This window comes from Elgaria multicarinata, chromosome 2 (genome assembly GCF_023053635.1).
Source record: "Elgaria multicarinata webbii isolate HBS135686 ecotype San Diego chromosome 2, rElgMul1.1.pri, whole genome shotgun sequence".
Taxonomy (NCBI): Eukaryota; Metazoa; Chordata; class Lepidosauria; order Squamata; family Anguidae; genus Elgaria; species Elgaria multicarinata.
Window position 1 is genome coordinate 23,203,703 of NC_086172.1, and position 19,229 is coordinate 23,222,931.

At 41.6% G+C, this 19,229-nt stretch overlaps 1 protein-coding gene across 4 annotated transcripts in view; it reads right to left on the reverse strand.

The window, feature by feature from the left end:
- The window catches only part of NRP2 (neuropilin 2), a 212,830-nt gene that overhangs the window by 153,450 nt on the left and 40,151 nt on the right, over positions 1–19,229 (reverse strand). For all 4 annotated transcript variants that reach the window (XM_063116131.1, XM_063116132.1, XM_063116134.1 and 1 more), the window contains exon 2: positions 17,690–17,867. In XM_063116131.1, coding sequence (XP_062972201.1) covers positions 17,690–17,867 — 178 coding nt within the window. The remainder of the gene's footprint in view (positions 1–17,689; positions 17,868–19,229) is intronic.

Sequence of the window (19,229 nt, forward strand, 5' to 3'; positions counted from 1 at the left end):
AGTGATGGGGGACTTCAATTACCACAATATCTGTTGGGTGACAAATTCAGCCAAAAGTGGCCCTTCCAAGAAATTCTTGACATGTGTGGGTGATGACTTTCTCTTACAGAAGGGGGAAGAAGGAACTAGAGGATCGGGTATCCTTGACTTGATACTGACCAATAAGGATGACTTAGTGGATAAAGTGGCAATTACGGGAACTCTGGGGGAAAGTGACCACGTCATACTTGAATTCTTGATTTTAAAGGAAGCAGAAGTGGAGTGTAGCCATACACGTACTCTGGATTTTAGGAAAGCTGATTTTAATAAACTCAGAACTATAAGTAAGTTCCCATGGCAAGTGGCCCTAATGACAAAAGGAGTCCAAAATGGGTGGGGTTTTGTTTTTTTAAAATGAAATTTTAAAGGCACAATTACAAACAATTCCAACAATGAAAAAAGATAGAAGACAACAGAAGAAACCAGTGTGGCTCCACAAAAAGCTTAGAGATGACCTGAAAACAAAAAAGGACACATATAGGAAGTGGAAGGAAGGCCAGGCTACAAAAGACGAGTACAGGCAAATGGTCGAGGAACACCTAATTTCTTTGAACGAGTTCAAATCTCCAGGGCCCAATGAACTGCATCATAGAGTAATTAAGTAGTTGGCAGAAGAACTCTCAGAACCACTGTGTATTATCTTCGCAAAATCATGGAAGACAAATTATGTTCCGGACAACAGGAAGAGGGTTAATGTTGTCCCTATCTTCAAAAAGGAGGCACCTGGGAACTATAGACCAATTAGTCTGACATCCATCCCTGGGAAAAATTTGGAGCAGATTCTAAAGAAGTCAATCTGTAAGCACCTTGAAAACAATGCAGTGATTACAAGAAGCCAGCATGGATTTGTCAAGAACAAATCCTGCCAGACTAATCTGATCTCATTCTTTGATCGGGCAAACTCCCTTGTGGACTGTGGGAATGCTGTGAACATAATATACCTTGACTTCAGCAAAGCTTTTGACAAAGTACCATATGACATGCTGATCAGCAAACTAGTTAAAAGTAGGCAAGATGGAACAACTATTAGGTGGATCCACAGTTGTCTACAGAATCAGACTCAAAGAGTGCTAATCAATGGTCCCTTCTCAAACTGGGAGAGAGGTAACAAGCGGGGTACTGCAGGGCTCAGTCCTGGGCCCAGAGCTCTTCAACATTTTTATTAATGACTTGCATGAGGAGGTGCAGGGAATGGTTATCAAATTTGCAGATGACACAAAATTGGGTGGGATAGCTAATACCCTAGAAGAACAGATGTAAATTTCATGATAGGCTGAGTGCTGGGCTGAAAACAACAGAATGAAATTTAACAGGGGGAAAAGGCCAAATTCTACACAACCAAATGCACAGTTACAAGATGGAGGACACTTGCCCCAGCAATACTACAAGCGAAAAGGATCTTGGAATTGTTGTAGATCACAAGCTGAATATGAGCCAACAGTGTGATGTGGCTGCAAAAAAGCAAATGCTATTTTGGGATGCATTAACAGAAGTATATTTTCAAAATTGTGCACTCTATTCGGCACTGGTCAGGCCTCATCTTGAGTAATGTGTCCAGTTCCAGGCACCACACTTCAAGAAGGAAGCAGACATGCTAGAAGAGGTTCAGAGGAGGACAACGAGGATGATCAGGGGTCTGGAAACAAAGCCCTATGAGGAGAGACTGAAAGAACTGGGCATGTTTAGCCTGGAGAAGAGAAGGCTGAGGGGAGATATGATAGCACTCTTTTGAAAATACTTGAAAAGTTGTCACCCACAGGAGGGCCAGGATCTCGTCTCGATCCTGCCAGACTGCAGGACACGGAATAACGGGCTCAAGTTACAGGAAGCCAGATTCTGGCTGGACATCAGGAAAAACTTCCTAACTGTAAGAGCAGTATGACAATGGAACCAATTACCTAGGGAGGTAGTGGGCTTTCCCATACTAGAGGCATTCAAGAGGCAGCTGGATAGCCATCTGTCAGGGATGCCTTAAGATGGACTCGATGGCCTTATAAGCCCCTTCCAACTCTAATATTCTATGATTCTATGATTCATTTTAATAATTACAACTCCACCTAACAAATATATGTTCAATATCATCCATTTGTCTAAATCAAGTGGGGACAGAAGGTAGATTGGGATTTTTCAGTACCTCAACAAGAGTTTCCAATTCCTAATGGTTTAACAATGACAATAGCAATAATGCTTCCTCCTGAATCCCAAGTTAGGCTACTAAAATGAATAAAACCAGGATTCAGTTTTTGAGTAAGAGAATTGTGAACTCACTTCTGGCACTAAAAAACAAAAAAGGCACTCTTTCCTAATCCTAAAAGAATGATCTCCCATCCCATTCCCCTTATTTTGCACCTGATTCTGCTTGATAAGTCTCAGGTTCAAGTAAAATAGAAGATCCTGCAAGGTTGAAGTCTGCCCTGCCCAGGTTTAAATAATTCATGAATAATATGGCTGAAAGACATCCATGATGGGTGTTTCCTTGCAGATAGGTGTTTGAGTTTTGTTCATTAACGAATAGTTCTGTCCAAGATTTACATTCAAGGAAATGTCTATCTGTTCCAAAACTCTGCAGTGCGACAAAGATATTGCCACTCTACCTTATTGAAAGCTTTTTCTGCATCAATGAACATCAATACATATCCCTTTGTCTCACTATACTTGTTAATTATGGATAAGTCTCTTCCAGTGTTGCCTGATAATTGCCATCCTGCTGCAAAATCAGGTTGGTCATAATGTATAATATTACCAATTATTTTATTTAACCTATTGGCCCACAAAGACATACATTAAAATCCTAATTTAAAAGTGAAATGAGTCTATATAAGTTTGTTTTGCTAGAGTTTTAAACTGGTTTATATAAAAGCATAATTCTTGTATCGTTTTAGGAGACCAGAATACATCATGTCTCCACACAGTCATTAAAAGATTTGTTAGTAGTTGAATCGGAATAACAGAAAAAGCATTATAATATTCTGCTGGCAAGCTAACAGGACCTGGAGTTACATTTGGTATGAGATTTAGAGTGATCTGATGGACCTAAGCTTCAATTGTTAAATTTAAGTATTTGTTGATATCATTTAATCTAGGATTCTCCAGATCTTCAAAAAAACCTTCTAACATTTCTTCAATCTAGAGCATCAGATCAATGCAGAACTCTATAGAAAAATAAGAGGTCAGTGATTGATTCTTTATTATTCTGAGTTGATCTTATTAGATCTCATGGATACGATCTCTTTTTTAAAACATCCTTTAGCAATACAACAAGCTAGTAATTTGTCTGCTTTGCCTCCTTTTTCAAATTGTTTCACAAAGCTCAGTGTTTTTGTAGCTTTATATGTGTCACTTAAGTCTAAGTGCTTCCTACAGAGATCTAGTTTATTAAAGCTTTTAGAATCAACTGCCTTCTTATGTATAAATACTATCTTTAATATTACATTTTATTTGTTTTCTTTATACTACTTATTTAAACAGTCTGATATATTAATAAAATACCTCAAATATAGGCTTCATTTGCTTCCCAAGTTATGTTATGTTAAAGTTACCCATTCAATACTGACATGTGCAAGATCTTAAAAAAAATGGCAAGCCAATTTCTACCAAAGTTGTAGAACAAGATGTTCTATGTTAAATCAAAACAATTCATTTAAGTTTGGAAAACAAACACATACAAGGTATCCAAACTATAGACCAGATGTTTCTTTATTATCACAGGGGAAAAAGAAATGATGTGCTTACATATATCTTCAGTTGCATGGTTTATATTTCTAGCAGCTTTCTCAATTCCAGAGATAATTTTATATTGTTTTCCAAGCGTTTATGCATGAGCTAATTATTCATCAATTTTCAAAACACTGTCTAATTATCCACCAGTAATTGCTGCCTCAACTGCTCTTTGACCTCGGCTGATGGAAAGAAGACCGCTTGCAACATTGCATTCTTGTGAGGAAGGACACAGCCATGGCTCGATGGTCTAAAATTATAATCATCAGCTGCTGTTTTGTGTGTGTGTGTGTGTGTGTGTGTGTGTGTGTGAGAGAGAGAGAGAGAGAGAGAGAGAGAGAGAGAGAGAGAGAGAGAGAGAAAGTCACAGCCATACTTCATAAACTCACTATTATGCTTCCCTCCATTTAAATGACGTTTGAAAGGGTAGGAAAAACAAAAGCCACATTTACATAATATTCATATTCCACTGTGTTACAAAATTGGCATGCAACAAGTCCTGTTTCTGAAACATTTGGTGTCCCTTAACATAATGTTGCTGTTCACTCATGAAGATTCCCCGTAACACCCACCACCACCCCTCTTTCCATTTATATAATGCTTGGGGTGTTCAAAATGCTGGACATATATTATCCCAATAAGGGAAGTCAGCATTATTATCCCCATAACACAGATGGTGGACTAAGCCCAAGAAATGATGGCTTAGCTGAGGTCATGCTGAAGCGAGATATAGATCAAGGACTTCCCAGTTCATAAGAGACACGGTTACCGTAACAGGAGCTTCAGCACCAAGTCCTATTCCCCAACAATCCCGTGAACTCTGATATTTATTTTCCATGAGCCCTTTCTCTGCTCCAGTTTCTTCAAGGAAGCAGGAAGGTTGAACCACTGACATACTGCAGCCTGTGCCACTCACCATTAGATGACCCTTCACCCCACTGTGTGAACACATCCTAAGTTACTCGGAAACTAAAGACGGGACTCTGTCATGATAGGGGTGTTGTTGTCTTTTCTTTTTCATTTTAGACCTGAAAGACGTGCCTCTCACTGTAGTGATGAAGGGAAGCAGCCTGCTGACTGCAAGCTCCTTGTGGGTATGAAATTGCTCCTTAAACAGCAGAAAATGGCACAAATGGGCTTCCAAGGAGGCCAAAATTTGGCAGCAACTGGAGGAAAACAGTCCATTCGGATTCATATGATCTAGAAAGCAGAGTGACCAAATATTTTGCAGAGGTTCAGAAATTGCCACATCATTAGATAATATGCACGTGTGACATTGTTATGGTGTCTACTTGATTCTCTCAAGCTCTTGTGGTACATTCTCCCAATGACATGAAGGCTAAAACTGAGGACAGGAATGTGCATACTGGCCTTGCTCCTAATGGCCCCGTGTGTGCTGACCCAATTTTTCAGACCCCCAACCATACCATGTAGAGCAGCAAAGTCTGCAGGGTGTTCTACTCATGTCTGCTTGAGTGCAAGTAGAATGCTCAATACAGCTGGAGACCCTGCTTCATCCTGGTTACCAATTGTGCAGAGAGGTCTAGTCATGTTCAAACAGCTATGAGTAGAACTCCCCTCCAGTTCTTACTGCACAAAATGGCAATGTCTGGGATTTCAGGGAGTGGGGCTGGCACACACTGCCCCAGCCCCACATTCAGAAGAACACATGAAGAGGGCTATAGTGATATGGATTCATTTAGCAACTGATGGGAAGTTGGCACTTTCATCTGCATGCCTCCCCCCCACACACACACACCTTCTCATCTGAAGGGAAAAGCCCCACATCCTAGACTTAACAGTAACAACTATCACAAACACAGGTCTGGAAGGATCCTGTGCTAGGAGAAAGCAGCTTGGGAAGAGGAGTTGTAGGAAAGCAGTGGGTGATCAAAAGGGTGGAAATTGGGCCCTCCCAAACTCTTCTCAGTCTTGGAGAAGCTCTAAAGATAAGTTATGGAGGCAGAATGTGCAGCCCCGTCCACAGTGACTGTAAGGTTATGTACCCCCAAAGTTTTCCCAACTCTCCCCAGGGTTTTTTTTTTTTAAATGGAGGATGGAATATAAATAGAGCTAAATAAATAAATATTTTTCCCATCTGGCCAGAAACATTTGCTAGTAAAATCATGTCAAAGAGCATGACTTTTGACAAGGAAAGATTATGTGATATTTGAAATATTGGCACCTAGAAAACTCTTGGCTCAGTCTGTCTTGTCACAAACTTCATCAGTTTTCTGGCACTTGTATACTTCAATGCTAAGCACGTTCAGTTGGAAGTAGGCCTCACTGATTTCAGTGGGACTCACTGAAGTAAAAATATTGTAAATAAGGAAATAAGTAAAAGCACAGAGGATCACAGCCTGCTTCATTTTGATTCAGTTTTTCCATGTATGAAACTGGGGCAGCCATACTGCATAACACAGCAGTGACCTGATGGGAAGACACTTATGTTGAAGACTGAATCAGATGCACAGTCCTAGGAAGAGGCCATTCCTGCTCCTTAGGGAGACATATGGGAGGTCTAATGGATGGGATCTGGATGTAGATGAAAGCCAAAAAGAATCAGGCTCCAACTCCAGAGTTGCCACTAGCTTTCTTTTAGATTAGTTCACTTCACTTAAAAACATAAAAAGAGCCAGGCTTCCCTGATTATGCCTAAAATGGAATTTGCCTTTTTCAAAGCAAATGCACACTGAGTTGACATTTTCACCAAGCTGTCAAGCACAACCCCAAGATCACTTTCTTGGTCAATAACTGCTAGCTCAGATCCCATCAGCATATATGAAGTTGGGATTTCCCCCCAATGTGTATCACTTTACACTTGTTTACAGTGAACCACATTTGCCATTTTGATACCCATTCTCCCAGTTTGGAGAGATCTTTTTGGAGCTTTTCACAATTTCTTTTTGTTTTAAACACGCTAAAAATAGTATCATTCAGCAAACTTGGCCACTTCACTGTTCACTCCTAATTTCAGATCGTTTAAGAATGTTAAAAAGCATTGGTTCCACAGCTCAGTGTTGTAGAGCACTGCTTTGCATGCAGAAGGTCCCAGGTTCGACCCCTGGCTTCTCTACGTAGGACAAGGAAAGGAATCCTGCCTGAAACCTTGGAGAGCCACTGCCAGTCAGTGTTGACAATATTGGGCTAGCTAGATGGACCAATGGTCTGACTCAGTACAAGGCAGCTCCCTATGTTCCTATGTTCCAATACCGATCCCTATGGGACCTCACTGTTTATATCCCTCTAATAGGAGACTTGACCATTTATTTCTACTCTCTGCTTTCTGTTCTTTAATCAGTTAATGATCTAAAGAGGACCTCTCCTGTTATTCCATGACTGCTAAGTTTTCTCAGTAGACTTTTGTAGGGGACTTCGTGAAAAGCCTTTTGGAAGCCCAAGTAAACAATGTCTACTATGTCTACTGGATCACCCCTGTCCACATGTTTACTATCAAAGAACTCTAAAAGGGTAGCGAGACAGAATTTATCTTTGTGGAAGCCATGAAGATTCTTTTTCCGCAGGGCTTGTCCTTCTATACGCTTACTAATTTTATCTCTAATCATGCTTTCAACAAATTTCAACAGATGTTAAGCTACGTGGCCTGTAAGTTCCTGAATCCCCTCTGGATTCTTTTTTTTAAAATGGTATTATGTTGGTCATTCTCTAGTCCTGTGGTACAGATGTTGATCTTAGGAAAATGTTATATATTTTTGTTAGAAGATCAAGAATTTCACATTTGAATTCTTTAAGAACTCTAGGATGGATACCAGTAATTTATTAATTTTTAATTTGTCAAAAATGATAAATTTTTATCACCACTATTTGTCTGTTTTTTAGACTCCCTTCTTGAAAATATCAGTTCTATCCTACATCTTTTATAGTGAAGACAGATTAAAAGAATTCACTCCATTTCTGTGCAATCCTCCTTTACTATTCCTTTCACTCCGTTGTCATACAACAGTCCAACTGCCTCACTAGCTAGTTTCCTTTCTCTGGTATATTTAAAGAATTCTTTATTGTTGACCTTGATGTTTTTCTGCATCTCTTATTGTTTGCTTACATCGCCTTTGTGCAAGTTTGTGTCCCATTTTGTTCTCCTCATTTGGACAAGATTTCCATTTTCTGAAGGAAGCCTTAGTTTCTCTGATAGCTTCCTTGACACTGCTCATGAACCACGCTGGTGACCTCTTGGACTTGGTGCTCTTTCCTAACCTGTGACATTCATTCTAGAAGTGCTTCTATTATTGAAGCTTCCATCCATATCTTCCGCTTGTTTACCTTTAGGACATGGGATGCCTCTTCCTGTTCAGCTTTGAACACCACCTACAATATCTGGGCCCTTAAACAAGATGAGATGGAATAATTAAGAAGCAACTTTGGCAAGAAAGAGATTGGGTTTTAAATCAATGCTGTTAATATACTCTGATCTATTGATCTATTTTCCAGGATCAAGACAGCAGTTTTAAAGTACAATGCATAATATGCCTAATGCAGGCTACATTTAAAGCCTGCTTTCTGAAGCCTCATAGTACCAGCCCTTTTTGTCCCCAATACACTGTCGTGATTTGCATGAATTCCCTGCAGTTCTTCACAATGCATTCTACTTTTGTTTATCTATAAAACATAGACATAGAGAAAGAAAGAGACTTCACTTCAGGGTTACACTTGCATTTGGAATTTCAGAGATAACTTCTTTCTTAAGTTCATAGTATGTCTTTGGCCACAGCCACGAATCTCAGCAGCCATTTCTTCAAAGAACCAAAGTCTTGACAGATCGCATGTCTTCTTTGACATGTGACCACCAGAGGGGGCTGGAAGCTACTATTGCTGAAGCCATAGATGCACACATGGGAGCATGAGAGTGGCAGAGACAGGCTGTCCACTGGATTACTCATGATACAATCGAATGTCATGTTCAGTAAATGATGATGGGGGGAACATGCTGGATTGGTTTTCACGGATCTTTCTTTGAAATGTCGTCATTTGCAGTGGGAGAGAAGCTGCTCCACTCTGATGTGGAGTGAGTGTGTTTACGCGAAACAGACGGGATGAAAAGCACCCAATACGATTCTCCAGCGTGATGATTAGTCTAGTGTGGAACAGTGGGTGGCACATTTCAGCAGCATTAATTCAGAAAGTGGTCGGGTAGGGGGATGGGGAAGAGAATGCATGCATACGAATTCTAAAGTGAAACCTGAATTTGAAAGATGCTGTGGAAGGAGGGGGTGAATGGAAAAGGTGGGCCTTCGGTGCGGTGATTCACATACTGATGAGGTTTCAGAGTTGGATTTTCCAAAGCAGGCAAAAAACTCAGAAGCAGCAATTATGGAAGAACTGGGTAGGACAGCTACGTGACCAAGTGGATCTTGAGCGGGGTGTGTGTGTGTGTGTGTGTGTGTGTGTGTGTGTGCGGAGAAGGGGAGGGGGAAATAAGTCATCATCTTCACTCAGCTCCAGGAAGGCTGGTTCAAGTCTTTCTCTCTTCCAGATCAAAAATAAACCTTGGCATGGGCAGGGCAGCGGGGCTTTACCCAATGTAATGTGACAGAATGGCAACCTTTTAAGAAAGCAGCATGCTCTTTTCAAACTAGATGCCGCTTCCCGGTTCAAATAGCAGATACCCAATCCCACGGCATGGGGGGCTGAGGAGCAGCGGTAGGAAAACGGCAGCTGCACTCGCAGCGCTGAGAGGGAGAAATGGCAAACAGACGGGGGCTATTACAGTTATTTCCGAATAGTTTGGCACGCCTCTAATCAGAGCTGCTGTTCCCCTTTCCCCTTTCGTTCTTGGTTTACTGCTGTGTCATTGCTTCTGAAGGGCAGCAGAGCAAACAATGGCTCAGCTTCCAACCTTCATTTCAGAAAAGTGCCCATCCTGTAAGTATTAAGGGTCCCGGCTGTGCCTATCACAAACACACACAGGGTACAATAATAGAAGGAAGCCAATTTTCTTGGGTTTTGAAGTGCTTTCCAAAACTAAGGAGCTTTCCTGGAGCAGAAACAAAGCCATGGAGGCAAAAGATGCTTTGATTGTGCCAAATGATTCCCATCTTGGTGGGGAAGGCAAAGGCGTAGTCTTTTCCTAGTGGAGATGGATGGACACACGCATACACACCTCCAAATGAACAAATGAATTAACTTCCACAAAACACTCAAAACTAGATACAAATAGAAACATGAATAGTGAACTTCTTGTAGTCCTGTTTATTAATTGGTTTTTAATGTAATTTTTAAAACACATGATGGAAGCCACAACTTTCTCTGATGATAACATACTGTGTAGAGTTGCGTCAAATATTCCTAAGTTTTGATTTTCCATTAGCCATTTGGCTGTGGTAGGGATTTCTTCTGGAGAGCGTTTTTGTGAATATACACCTTTTAAATGTTTTTTTTTAAGCAGTATTCAGCTACTGCTACATCATTGGGAATTTTGCCCCATGGCTGTTATTAATTCCTTTTTTCTTGAATTAGTCAAATGGGTGATTTCACCCAGCCAGGAATCATACAGAGAATGGGCTTGAATCACACAGAGAATGGGCTTACATCACAGTGCTACCAAGTCAATCGGATCTGGCTATGTTAGGACCAGGCCTGCAGAGCAGAACGGAAGCACACTCTGCCCTCTGTCATTGGCCAGGGGACCTGGGGTCACTGATAGGCTGCACCTGGTGCCTTCCAAGAAGAAGACCGAGACATGGAGAGACCAGCCTGGCCTCATCCATCAGCCAAAGGAGAAGGAGCTACAGAAGGAGCTTGCTTCCCCCTCCATGCCAGAAATAACATTCATCTCCAACTGTTAGCTGCTCTGGGATTGCTGAAGGGAAAGGGAACCTAAGAACCTAAGAAGAGACCTGCTGGATCAGACCAAGGGTCCATCTAGTGGCCAACCAGCCATCGGCCAGGGATGAACAAGCAGGACATGATGCAAGAGCACCCTCCTACCCATGTTCCCCATCAACTGGTGCACACAGGCGTACTGCCTTGAATACTGGAGGTACCACACAACCATCAGGGCTAGTAGCCATTGATAGCCTTCTCCTCCAGGAATATATCCAACCCCCTTTTAAAGCTATCCAAATTGGTAGCCATCACTACATCTTGTGGTAGAGAGTTCCATAATTTAACTATGCACTGTGTGAAGAAGTACTTCCTTTTATTTGTCCTGGATCTCCCACCAATCAGCTTCATGGGATGACTAAGTTGTATGGGCTGCTAGGTCGTATCAGTATGGGGTTGTGTCTGTGTTTGTGCATATGTTTCTCTGCATGTGTGTGTGTGCGTGTGTGCGTGCTATTATATAAATTGTAATCTGTTATCTATCAAGATAACAATCTTAATAAATAATCAATTAATAAACATAATCAATGACAGCATCCGGGCACTTGAGAGTAGGGGGAAGGTAAACTAATAAGAAAACATTTTCACACACAAAATGCCCACAAAATCATCAAAGGAGGGGGGCATTTAGGTTGGGGTGGTTTTTTTAAGCTCTGCAAAAATGTGGAGTCATTTTAGGTTCAGCCACAGTGAAAATTATGCTACAAATAACTGTCTTTGAAAGATGAAGGTTTCTATACTACATTATGCAACCATTTTCAAGCCCCAAATGCAGGAAGGCCAATTATGTATGTACAAGTGAGTTTTACAGTATCTTAAGAGTGCAGAACAGCATTAGGCACACAAGTATGTTTTTTAAACCACTTTGCATATGTGGCTCTTGCACATTTCAAGGTCAGATTCTAACTGTGCAAGCCTACTTCTGAGTAGACAAATCCCACTGTGACTTACTCCCATGTAAGTGGAGTAAGCAGCCTTATCCTTTTAAATGTAAACATATCACATTTAACAAAGTTTAAATGCCACAAGTTCAAGCTGACTACATTAACTACAGATAAATTATGCAGACCTGGCGTAGTAAGCCTCGCTTGCTACTGTGATCACAGCCGTACTCACCTGATGGGACTTTCTGAATAGTCATAATCATAATCTCAAGGCCAGCTCCTTCCACACAGCATTGTCCCTTCCACACGCTGACACTTTTTTTGCATCTTGTTTTAAATTTAGTTTGGTGTTTTTTTAAAAAGGCTATAATGCTGTTCACACATCCACAGATGAGACATTCTGAATACATACAATGGACATAGGTGGGCCACCCTGGTACCTTCCAGATATATTGGACTACAACTCCCATAAGACCAAGGCAGCATGGCCAGTGGTCTGAACTGGGAACTGTAGTCTGAACTTCTAGAGGGAACCAGGTTACCTACCCCTGGCCAAGGTGATCATCATGAATAAGCTGTGCAGCTTGTTTTACTTCAGAGAAGTCCATGAAATGTAGGTCAATGAACTGCTGTTGATTGTACCAGTGCTGGACTCACAGAAACCATCTGTCAGATGTGCTTTAGGGTGGATTCCTGCATTGAGCAGGGGGTTGGACTCAATGGCCTTATAGGCCCCTTCCAACTCTACTATTCTATGATTCTATGAAATAGGGAAAGCTTTATGTCAGGTCATGAGATCTCTCACACCAAACTTTAATTACTGTTTGGTGTGCTGTCCAATTTGATTTACCATGGTTTGTGATCACCGAGTAAACCAAGACCAGAACCTATGGTTTGAAATGGATTTTAAATCACAGTTTGCACCAACTATACCTTGGTGTGATGTATGAATTGACACATCATGATCACAACTGTTGCTCAGCGTCCAGAGGCCTTTGCCCCCATTGAAATGGAAGCATTGAGTAGACAGAAGGCCAAAGAGACCAAAATCATGGTTTGGGTAGCACATACTATGTGCTGCCCACATACTATAGGTAGCACAAACTATGAATTGGTGTGGTTCGCCATGAAGAATTATCCCATGCTGTATTCACTTGCGCTGCCATTGATAGTTCTTAGCAGGTTTACAACAGAGGTTAGGACACAACAGATCATCAGAGCTAGGTCTTATCTGACTGATTCGTATTTATTAATTAAAGTGTTTATCAATTGCCTTTCTGCACTAAGGTGATACGCAAATTTTAAAACAATAACAGATCAAAACACATAAAATTAAGAACAGAGCAAAACCATCTTTAAAACATACCAAAGAGCAGAATTAATCCCATTTTAAAACTCATCAAAAGCCAAATGGAATCAAAACCCTTAATCATCCAGCCTAAAGCTAAGTAAAGATAGAGCCAATCTGATCTCCTTAAAGAGGGAATTTCTGTCACAACGTTGCTACAGAAAAGGCTCTGCCCTGTGTTGTCTCTCTTTGTGGTGGGACAAACAACAGTGCCTCAGAGGATTGTAACCTATAGGCAGGTTCATATGGGAGGAAAGAATCTTTCAGATATCCTGGTCAAAAACTATAGATTAGAACCAGCACCTTGAAATGGGCCCTGAAAGAAACTGAAAGCCACTGCAGTTGGAATAAGACTGGTGTAATATGGTATACAAATTACCAGGGCCGGCCCTACCATGAAACAGAGCGAGGCAACTGCCTCAGGCAGCAAATTTTAAAGTTCAGTTTGTTAATGTTGTATTTTCACTGCTATTGATGAGGAAAGCCACTTGTGGGATTTTCTACCTTATGTGCCCAAATAACATGCCTGGCTTTGCGTCCTATGCACCTTGACTTTGATGAGTAAGGGGCACCATTCCCTGCTCTGCCTCAAGCAGCAAAATGTCTTGTGGGCCGGCCCTGCAAAGTGCACACCAGAAAACAATCTGGCTGTCTCATTTTGCATCAGCTACAGTTTCCGAACACTCTTCAAGAGCATCTCCATTTATAACACATTGCTGCAATCTAAACAGGATGTGATTAAGGCATGGATCACTGTGGCCAGATCAGCCTTCTCTAGGAAGGGTGGAGATGCTGCACCAGCCAAAGGCGGGCAAAAGCACTTGTGGCTTCAAAAGCCATCTAGTCCTCCAGGAGCAATATCAGGTCCAAATACACCCCTGAGCTGAGAGCCTGATCCTCCAGAAGGAGGGCAGCCCTATCCAAAACAGGATGTACCCTCAGACCCAGTGTAACTTGTTCACTGAACAAAAGAACTTCCATCTTGTTTAGAATGAGCCTCAACATGTTAGCCTACATCCAATCCATCACTGCATCAGACAATTCAGGACTTCCATAGCTTCCTTGGCATTCGTTGAAAAAGACAGAAAGAGACAGAGATAGAGAGACTCAGGCCATAGCTAGATGGGGCTTTATCCTGGGGCGAACCCTGGGATCGTCTCTGTGCGTCCACATGATGCACAGGGGATCCCGGGATCAGGGAGGGATGATCCATCCCTTGCCCCGGGATCTTGCCCTCCACTTTGGCCCTGTTTTTTCCGCGGCCCAGGGCTGAGCCCGAGACAGTGGAATGTGTGGCTGGTTGCTGCGGGTTGACCCGGCTCCACACGATTCCTCGCACAGAGCAGGGAGCCGCACACGGGGTGCAGCGCTCCTCAGGAGTTCTGCGCCCATCGGGGGTAGAGTGGGGAGAGCAGGGGAAATGATTTAAATTAACAAAATCACCTACTTTTTGCGCGCGAGCGTTCGTGCGCTGCTTCCCCTTTAAAAATAAAAATGGCAGGCGCAACGCCACTCCTTCTGAGGTCGTCGCGCGTCACATATAGACGTAGGAGGGATCTTGCATTAAACACAACGCAAGATCTTCCCTCCTCTGTTGCAGGACAACAGGTAGGTCTAGCTAAGGCCTAAGTTTCATCAATATAGTGATGAAACTCAATCCCAAAACTCTGGTTGAGCTCCCCCAGAGGCTTCACGTACCTGTTAAAAAGCCTAAGGGATGAAGCAGAGCCCTGAGAAACCAGATTGGCCAATGTCTTGAGCAATAGTCCCCAACACCAACTTCTGGGAATATAAAGCTAGATAGGAATAGAATCACTGCAAAATCCTATACAAGCCAAATGCCCAAGAAGCATAGTTGATGCTTTATTACGGTCACCGACCACAGTCTGGTCAGTGACCGTAATAAACTTGATGACGATGGTATCAAAAACTGCCGAGAGGTCCAGGAGAACCAACAGGGGTGCATTTGCCCTGTTGCTGGCAACAGAATCCACCAACCCTACCAAGACTGTAGTCCAAAACTAGACCTAATCCCAGGTTAGAAAAGTTTCATGTAATCAATTTCATCCAAGTACCTTTCTACATCCAATTAGTTCTAGATTTTTATGTCTGTTTCATTGATTCATGTGCTGTTTGTGGTGTTGTATTGTACTATTTTTATGTTTTATGTTTTATATTGCATTTTATAGTTTTAACTGTTTGGATGGCATTTAGTCTTTTAACTGTTTGCAATCCGCCCAGAGAACATTGATTATTGGGTGGACAAAAATGTAACAAATGAATAAATAAATTCTGCAACATTCCATAGGAATGGATAAAACTGTCAATACCGGTTTCTCATTTTTATCTTGAATTTGTTCCATTTAATTTCCACATCAGTTTGGGGGCGGGGTATTAAATGCGTATGAATATTTGTGCACAATTTCACATACAATTTTGTGCAATATGCATGTTTTTGCAAGCAATTTCCCCTAATATATATATATATATATATATATATATATATATATGTTTATGTTCACATTTTTATTGAAAAATTGCATTGCAAAGTTTGCAGAAGTATGAATACCAATCCATAACTGCATTTTGGTTTGCATATTGGTTCAAGAAATGTCAATTAGGGAAGTAAGTATTAAAATGCAAACCAAACAAAAATACAAACTGAGCAAATTTCTCCACCATCCGTACCTTCATAATTAGTGTGAAAGTAGCTACCACAACTATCATCAGCACAGACAGTGAGTCCATTGGCTACTGCATGCCATTCCTCTGAAATAAATGGGATTTAAAACCACATGGAAATACTGCAGGATCAGGCCTAGTTCTAGACACTCAGGAAAAGCTGTATATTTTAGACAGCCTCTAGGCCACAGACATTCAAACGGCTATAAGACCCAAGGGACCACCTCATTAATTCATGCTTTTAATGGTGCTCACTGAAGCTGTTAATTATTCCTTACTAGCTGCTAATTGTTTTTCTTGGACATTCAGCTCCCTGGTCTTGTAATCCACCAAATGCAGTAAAATCTGCCTAATTTGTGAAAGAAAAAAAGCAAACACCTTCTCATCTTATGGGAATGCATAGTACAGCCACAGAATCGAGGGTGACAAGCTATAGAGGAGGACAAAACTCTTGTACTAACAGTTCAGAAGAGGAGTATTTCTCCCCCCTGCATGACAAGCTACACCTGCTGAATTTATAGTACTCATATAGTACTCTGATATAGATCTTCTGTTAATCATTGGGATTTAAGAATACTATCAAAGGTAATAGCAGCAGTGGTCTTCCCTCCACCCCCACTTGCGGTCATATCAATATCCCATTCAGTAATTAATCACTACTTCATACCAATGAAATCTGCTACGCTGGAGTCATGAGAGATAATTAAGACAATGTTATTAAATGTATTAATGCCAGGACTTGTTCATACCATAGTTGCAATATCTAAGCAGCGATCCCAGTGTTCTACATCATTAGGATCCTAGTGTTCTACCTTCATGCTTTGCAATTGCCAAAATGGGTACGCCTCAATTTAAATCAAGAGGGACTGTTTTGGAGAGGGACTGTAACTCAGTGGTAGAGTACCTGCTTTCCACAAAGATGTTCTCAGGTTCAATCCCCAGTGGCATCACAGTTAAAAGGATCAGGTAGCAGGACATGGGAAAGAGACCCTACACAGCTGAGACCCTACATGGCTACTGTGAGTCAGACTAGATAATAGTACAGAGTAGACAATGGGCTAGATGGATAAATAAGAACATAAGAAGAGCCCTGCTGGATCAGACCAAAGGTCTACCTAGTCCAACATTCTATTCCCTCCAACAAATTCTGTGCCTCCTACAAAGAGAAACACAGGGAGCTGCCTTATCCCAGGTCAGAGTATTTTCCCATCAAGCCAACAATGCCCTACTATGACTGGCAGCAGGTCTCCAAGCTCTCCATCAGAGGTTGCTCCATCACCTGCTATCTGATCCACCTCTGAACTGGAGATGCCAAGGATTGAAACTGGGGCCTTCTGCATGTAAAGCAAGTGCTCTACCATTGAGTTATGGTCCTTCCCTTATATTAGGCTGCCCTAGTGTAAGGCAGCTTCCTATGTTCACCACTGTGAACATAATAAGAAAGTTATTTTAAATTTGGCTTTACCCCTGAATAAACTTACTTAGGATTACAATGTCAAAGTATGATGCGGCGTAAGGTTCTCACCCAAATGGGGGGCTCTCCTAAGGATGAGATCCCATACATTGCTTTGTTTTCCTGCAGCTCAGAAGAGGGTGGCTTTTCCCTTTCTGAATCTGATGAACAATGGTCACTTTTCCCAGCCTTGAGGAAATTGAAAATGTTGGTAAGGTCTACCTACATGGGCAATACAGCTTCTTCTGTGCACAAGTAGCAAGAGTAAATACTAATGGGCACAGACCTTCTGGACCCCAAAAGGCAGTTCCATACACATTCCCAGCCTCCTTTAATCTATACCCTGCAGCAAAGTGGTTAAGGCTATCCTGGATTTCAATGTACCAGTGGAATTAACAGATGGACTGTGTGTTCATGAAAAACAGGTAAAATGTCATAAGGGCTTATCAGACATTGTTGTTTATTAACTTGGCTCCAAATGTGATATATTTTATGCAACATTTCAGAATGGCATCATCAACTTCAGTTCCAAAGTGCTAACCTCCCACGCACCCACACTCCCTCTGTTCTTCCAGCCCTCTTATAGATATTCTATACTCATCCCACTGTAAGATTAAAGACAGCACAAGACCAAGAACCAGGAGGAGAAGGCAGATTTTTCAAGCCAGAGCTGAAGGTTGGGGGTGGGGAGGTGCTATTAAAAAATAATAATAATCAAGCTCTTACTTGCAGTCATGTTTCTCAATTTCAAAATGAGGGTTGAAGTTGAGGATAATCTTCTGATTGGGTTCCGGGGCATAAATGATCCACTCACAGTTCTGATGGGAGGGGTAGTCCTGCGGGTAGCCAGGTGAAGTGATGTAGCCAGCATCTTTGGAATTCAAACGGCCCCCACACGATTGAGCTACAAACAAACAAACAAACAAAGCCTGAAATAAAAAGCAACTGACATCGGTTATGAACTTCAAACGTATTACAGTTTATTCCTCTGGGTTTGTACCAGTGGAAGCCTGGGTTTGGGGGTTGTTGTATTTTTAAAAATGTTTTACAGACTTTTTTGCTTTGATTTACAGCCATGTAAGTCTCCAAATACAAAGCAAATCTCTGGACACTTTGAGTGAAGATGGTTACTATACACAATCATCCTTCCCACGCACGGACACATTCCACATCTTAGACAGACCAGAAAAAAGAACAGCTATAAATGGGCCCACCTACGCAATTTCATATGTTTTATTTTCAAACAGCCAACACAGACATCAGATTATTTGGAAATAAATAGACAAGCCTATATTTCCTCCCTCCTCTTAGGTCTTTTACAAGCACTCCTTGGCTTTCTTCCCTAACAGCATATCACAGAAATCATTAGATCCAAACATAACAATGCCATCCTTGCACACTAGGAAAGAGAATCCTTGCTTTCCAAAACAGAATTGCTCAGGTAGAGAAATTCGGCTGACCATGATACGTTTGATGTCCTAGACAAAATTAGGCCCAGGGCGTCCCTGGTCTTGTATTGCCCTCCCACAACCCCAATGCCCACCCACTTCCTTCTCTGAGTCATGTGACTATATATGACTGGGCAATGTTGCAAATTGGCCACCTCCATGCTTCCGTGCTTGACTGCATTTTTGTTTAAGAAACGAACCTCCCTGTAGCTGCCTAGCAGAAAACAGTCCAAATGATCTCTTTCCCTTCTGGATCATAATTTCAGATGGATGTGAGGAAAGGGGAAGGTTCTGAAAAAGGCTGGCGAGTTTCTGCAAGGCCCAAAGATCCACTTTTAAAAACACTCCGGGTTAAACTGTAGAAAAGCACTAAAAAATAATAATACTATCAACAGAGAATAAACAATCATTTTATTTTAAAGCAAGAGGATTTTATTTCAATTATTATTTATTTATTCCACCCTTTCTCCGAGAAGCTAAGGGTGGCATACATACTTCTCCGTTTTATTCTCACAACAACCCATGAGGTAAGATAGGCTAAGAGGTGATGATTGGTCTAAATCACCCCATCAGCGTCCTGATCAGTGGGGGGTGGGGGTTGAACCAGTGTCTCTCCAGTCCTCGTTCAACACTCTAACCACTACACCACACTGGGTCTTGGCACACCTATCAAATCTACCAGCCTATTAAATGTTTTATAAGTCTAGTCATAGCCCTATATAGAACTAGAAATGCAAGTGTTTCTCCTGAAGAACAATCACATGTGGTCTGAAGCAAGCATCTTGCCTAAATGTTTCTCCTGAAACCTTGAAGTGATT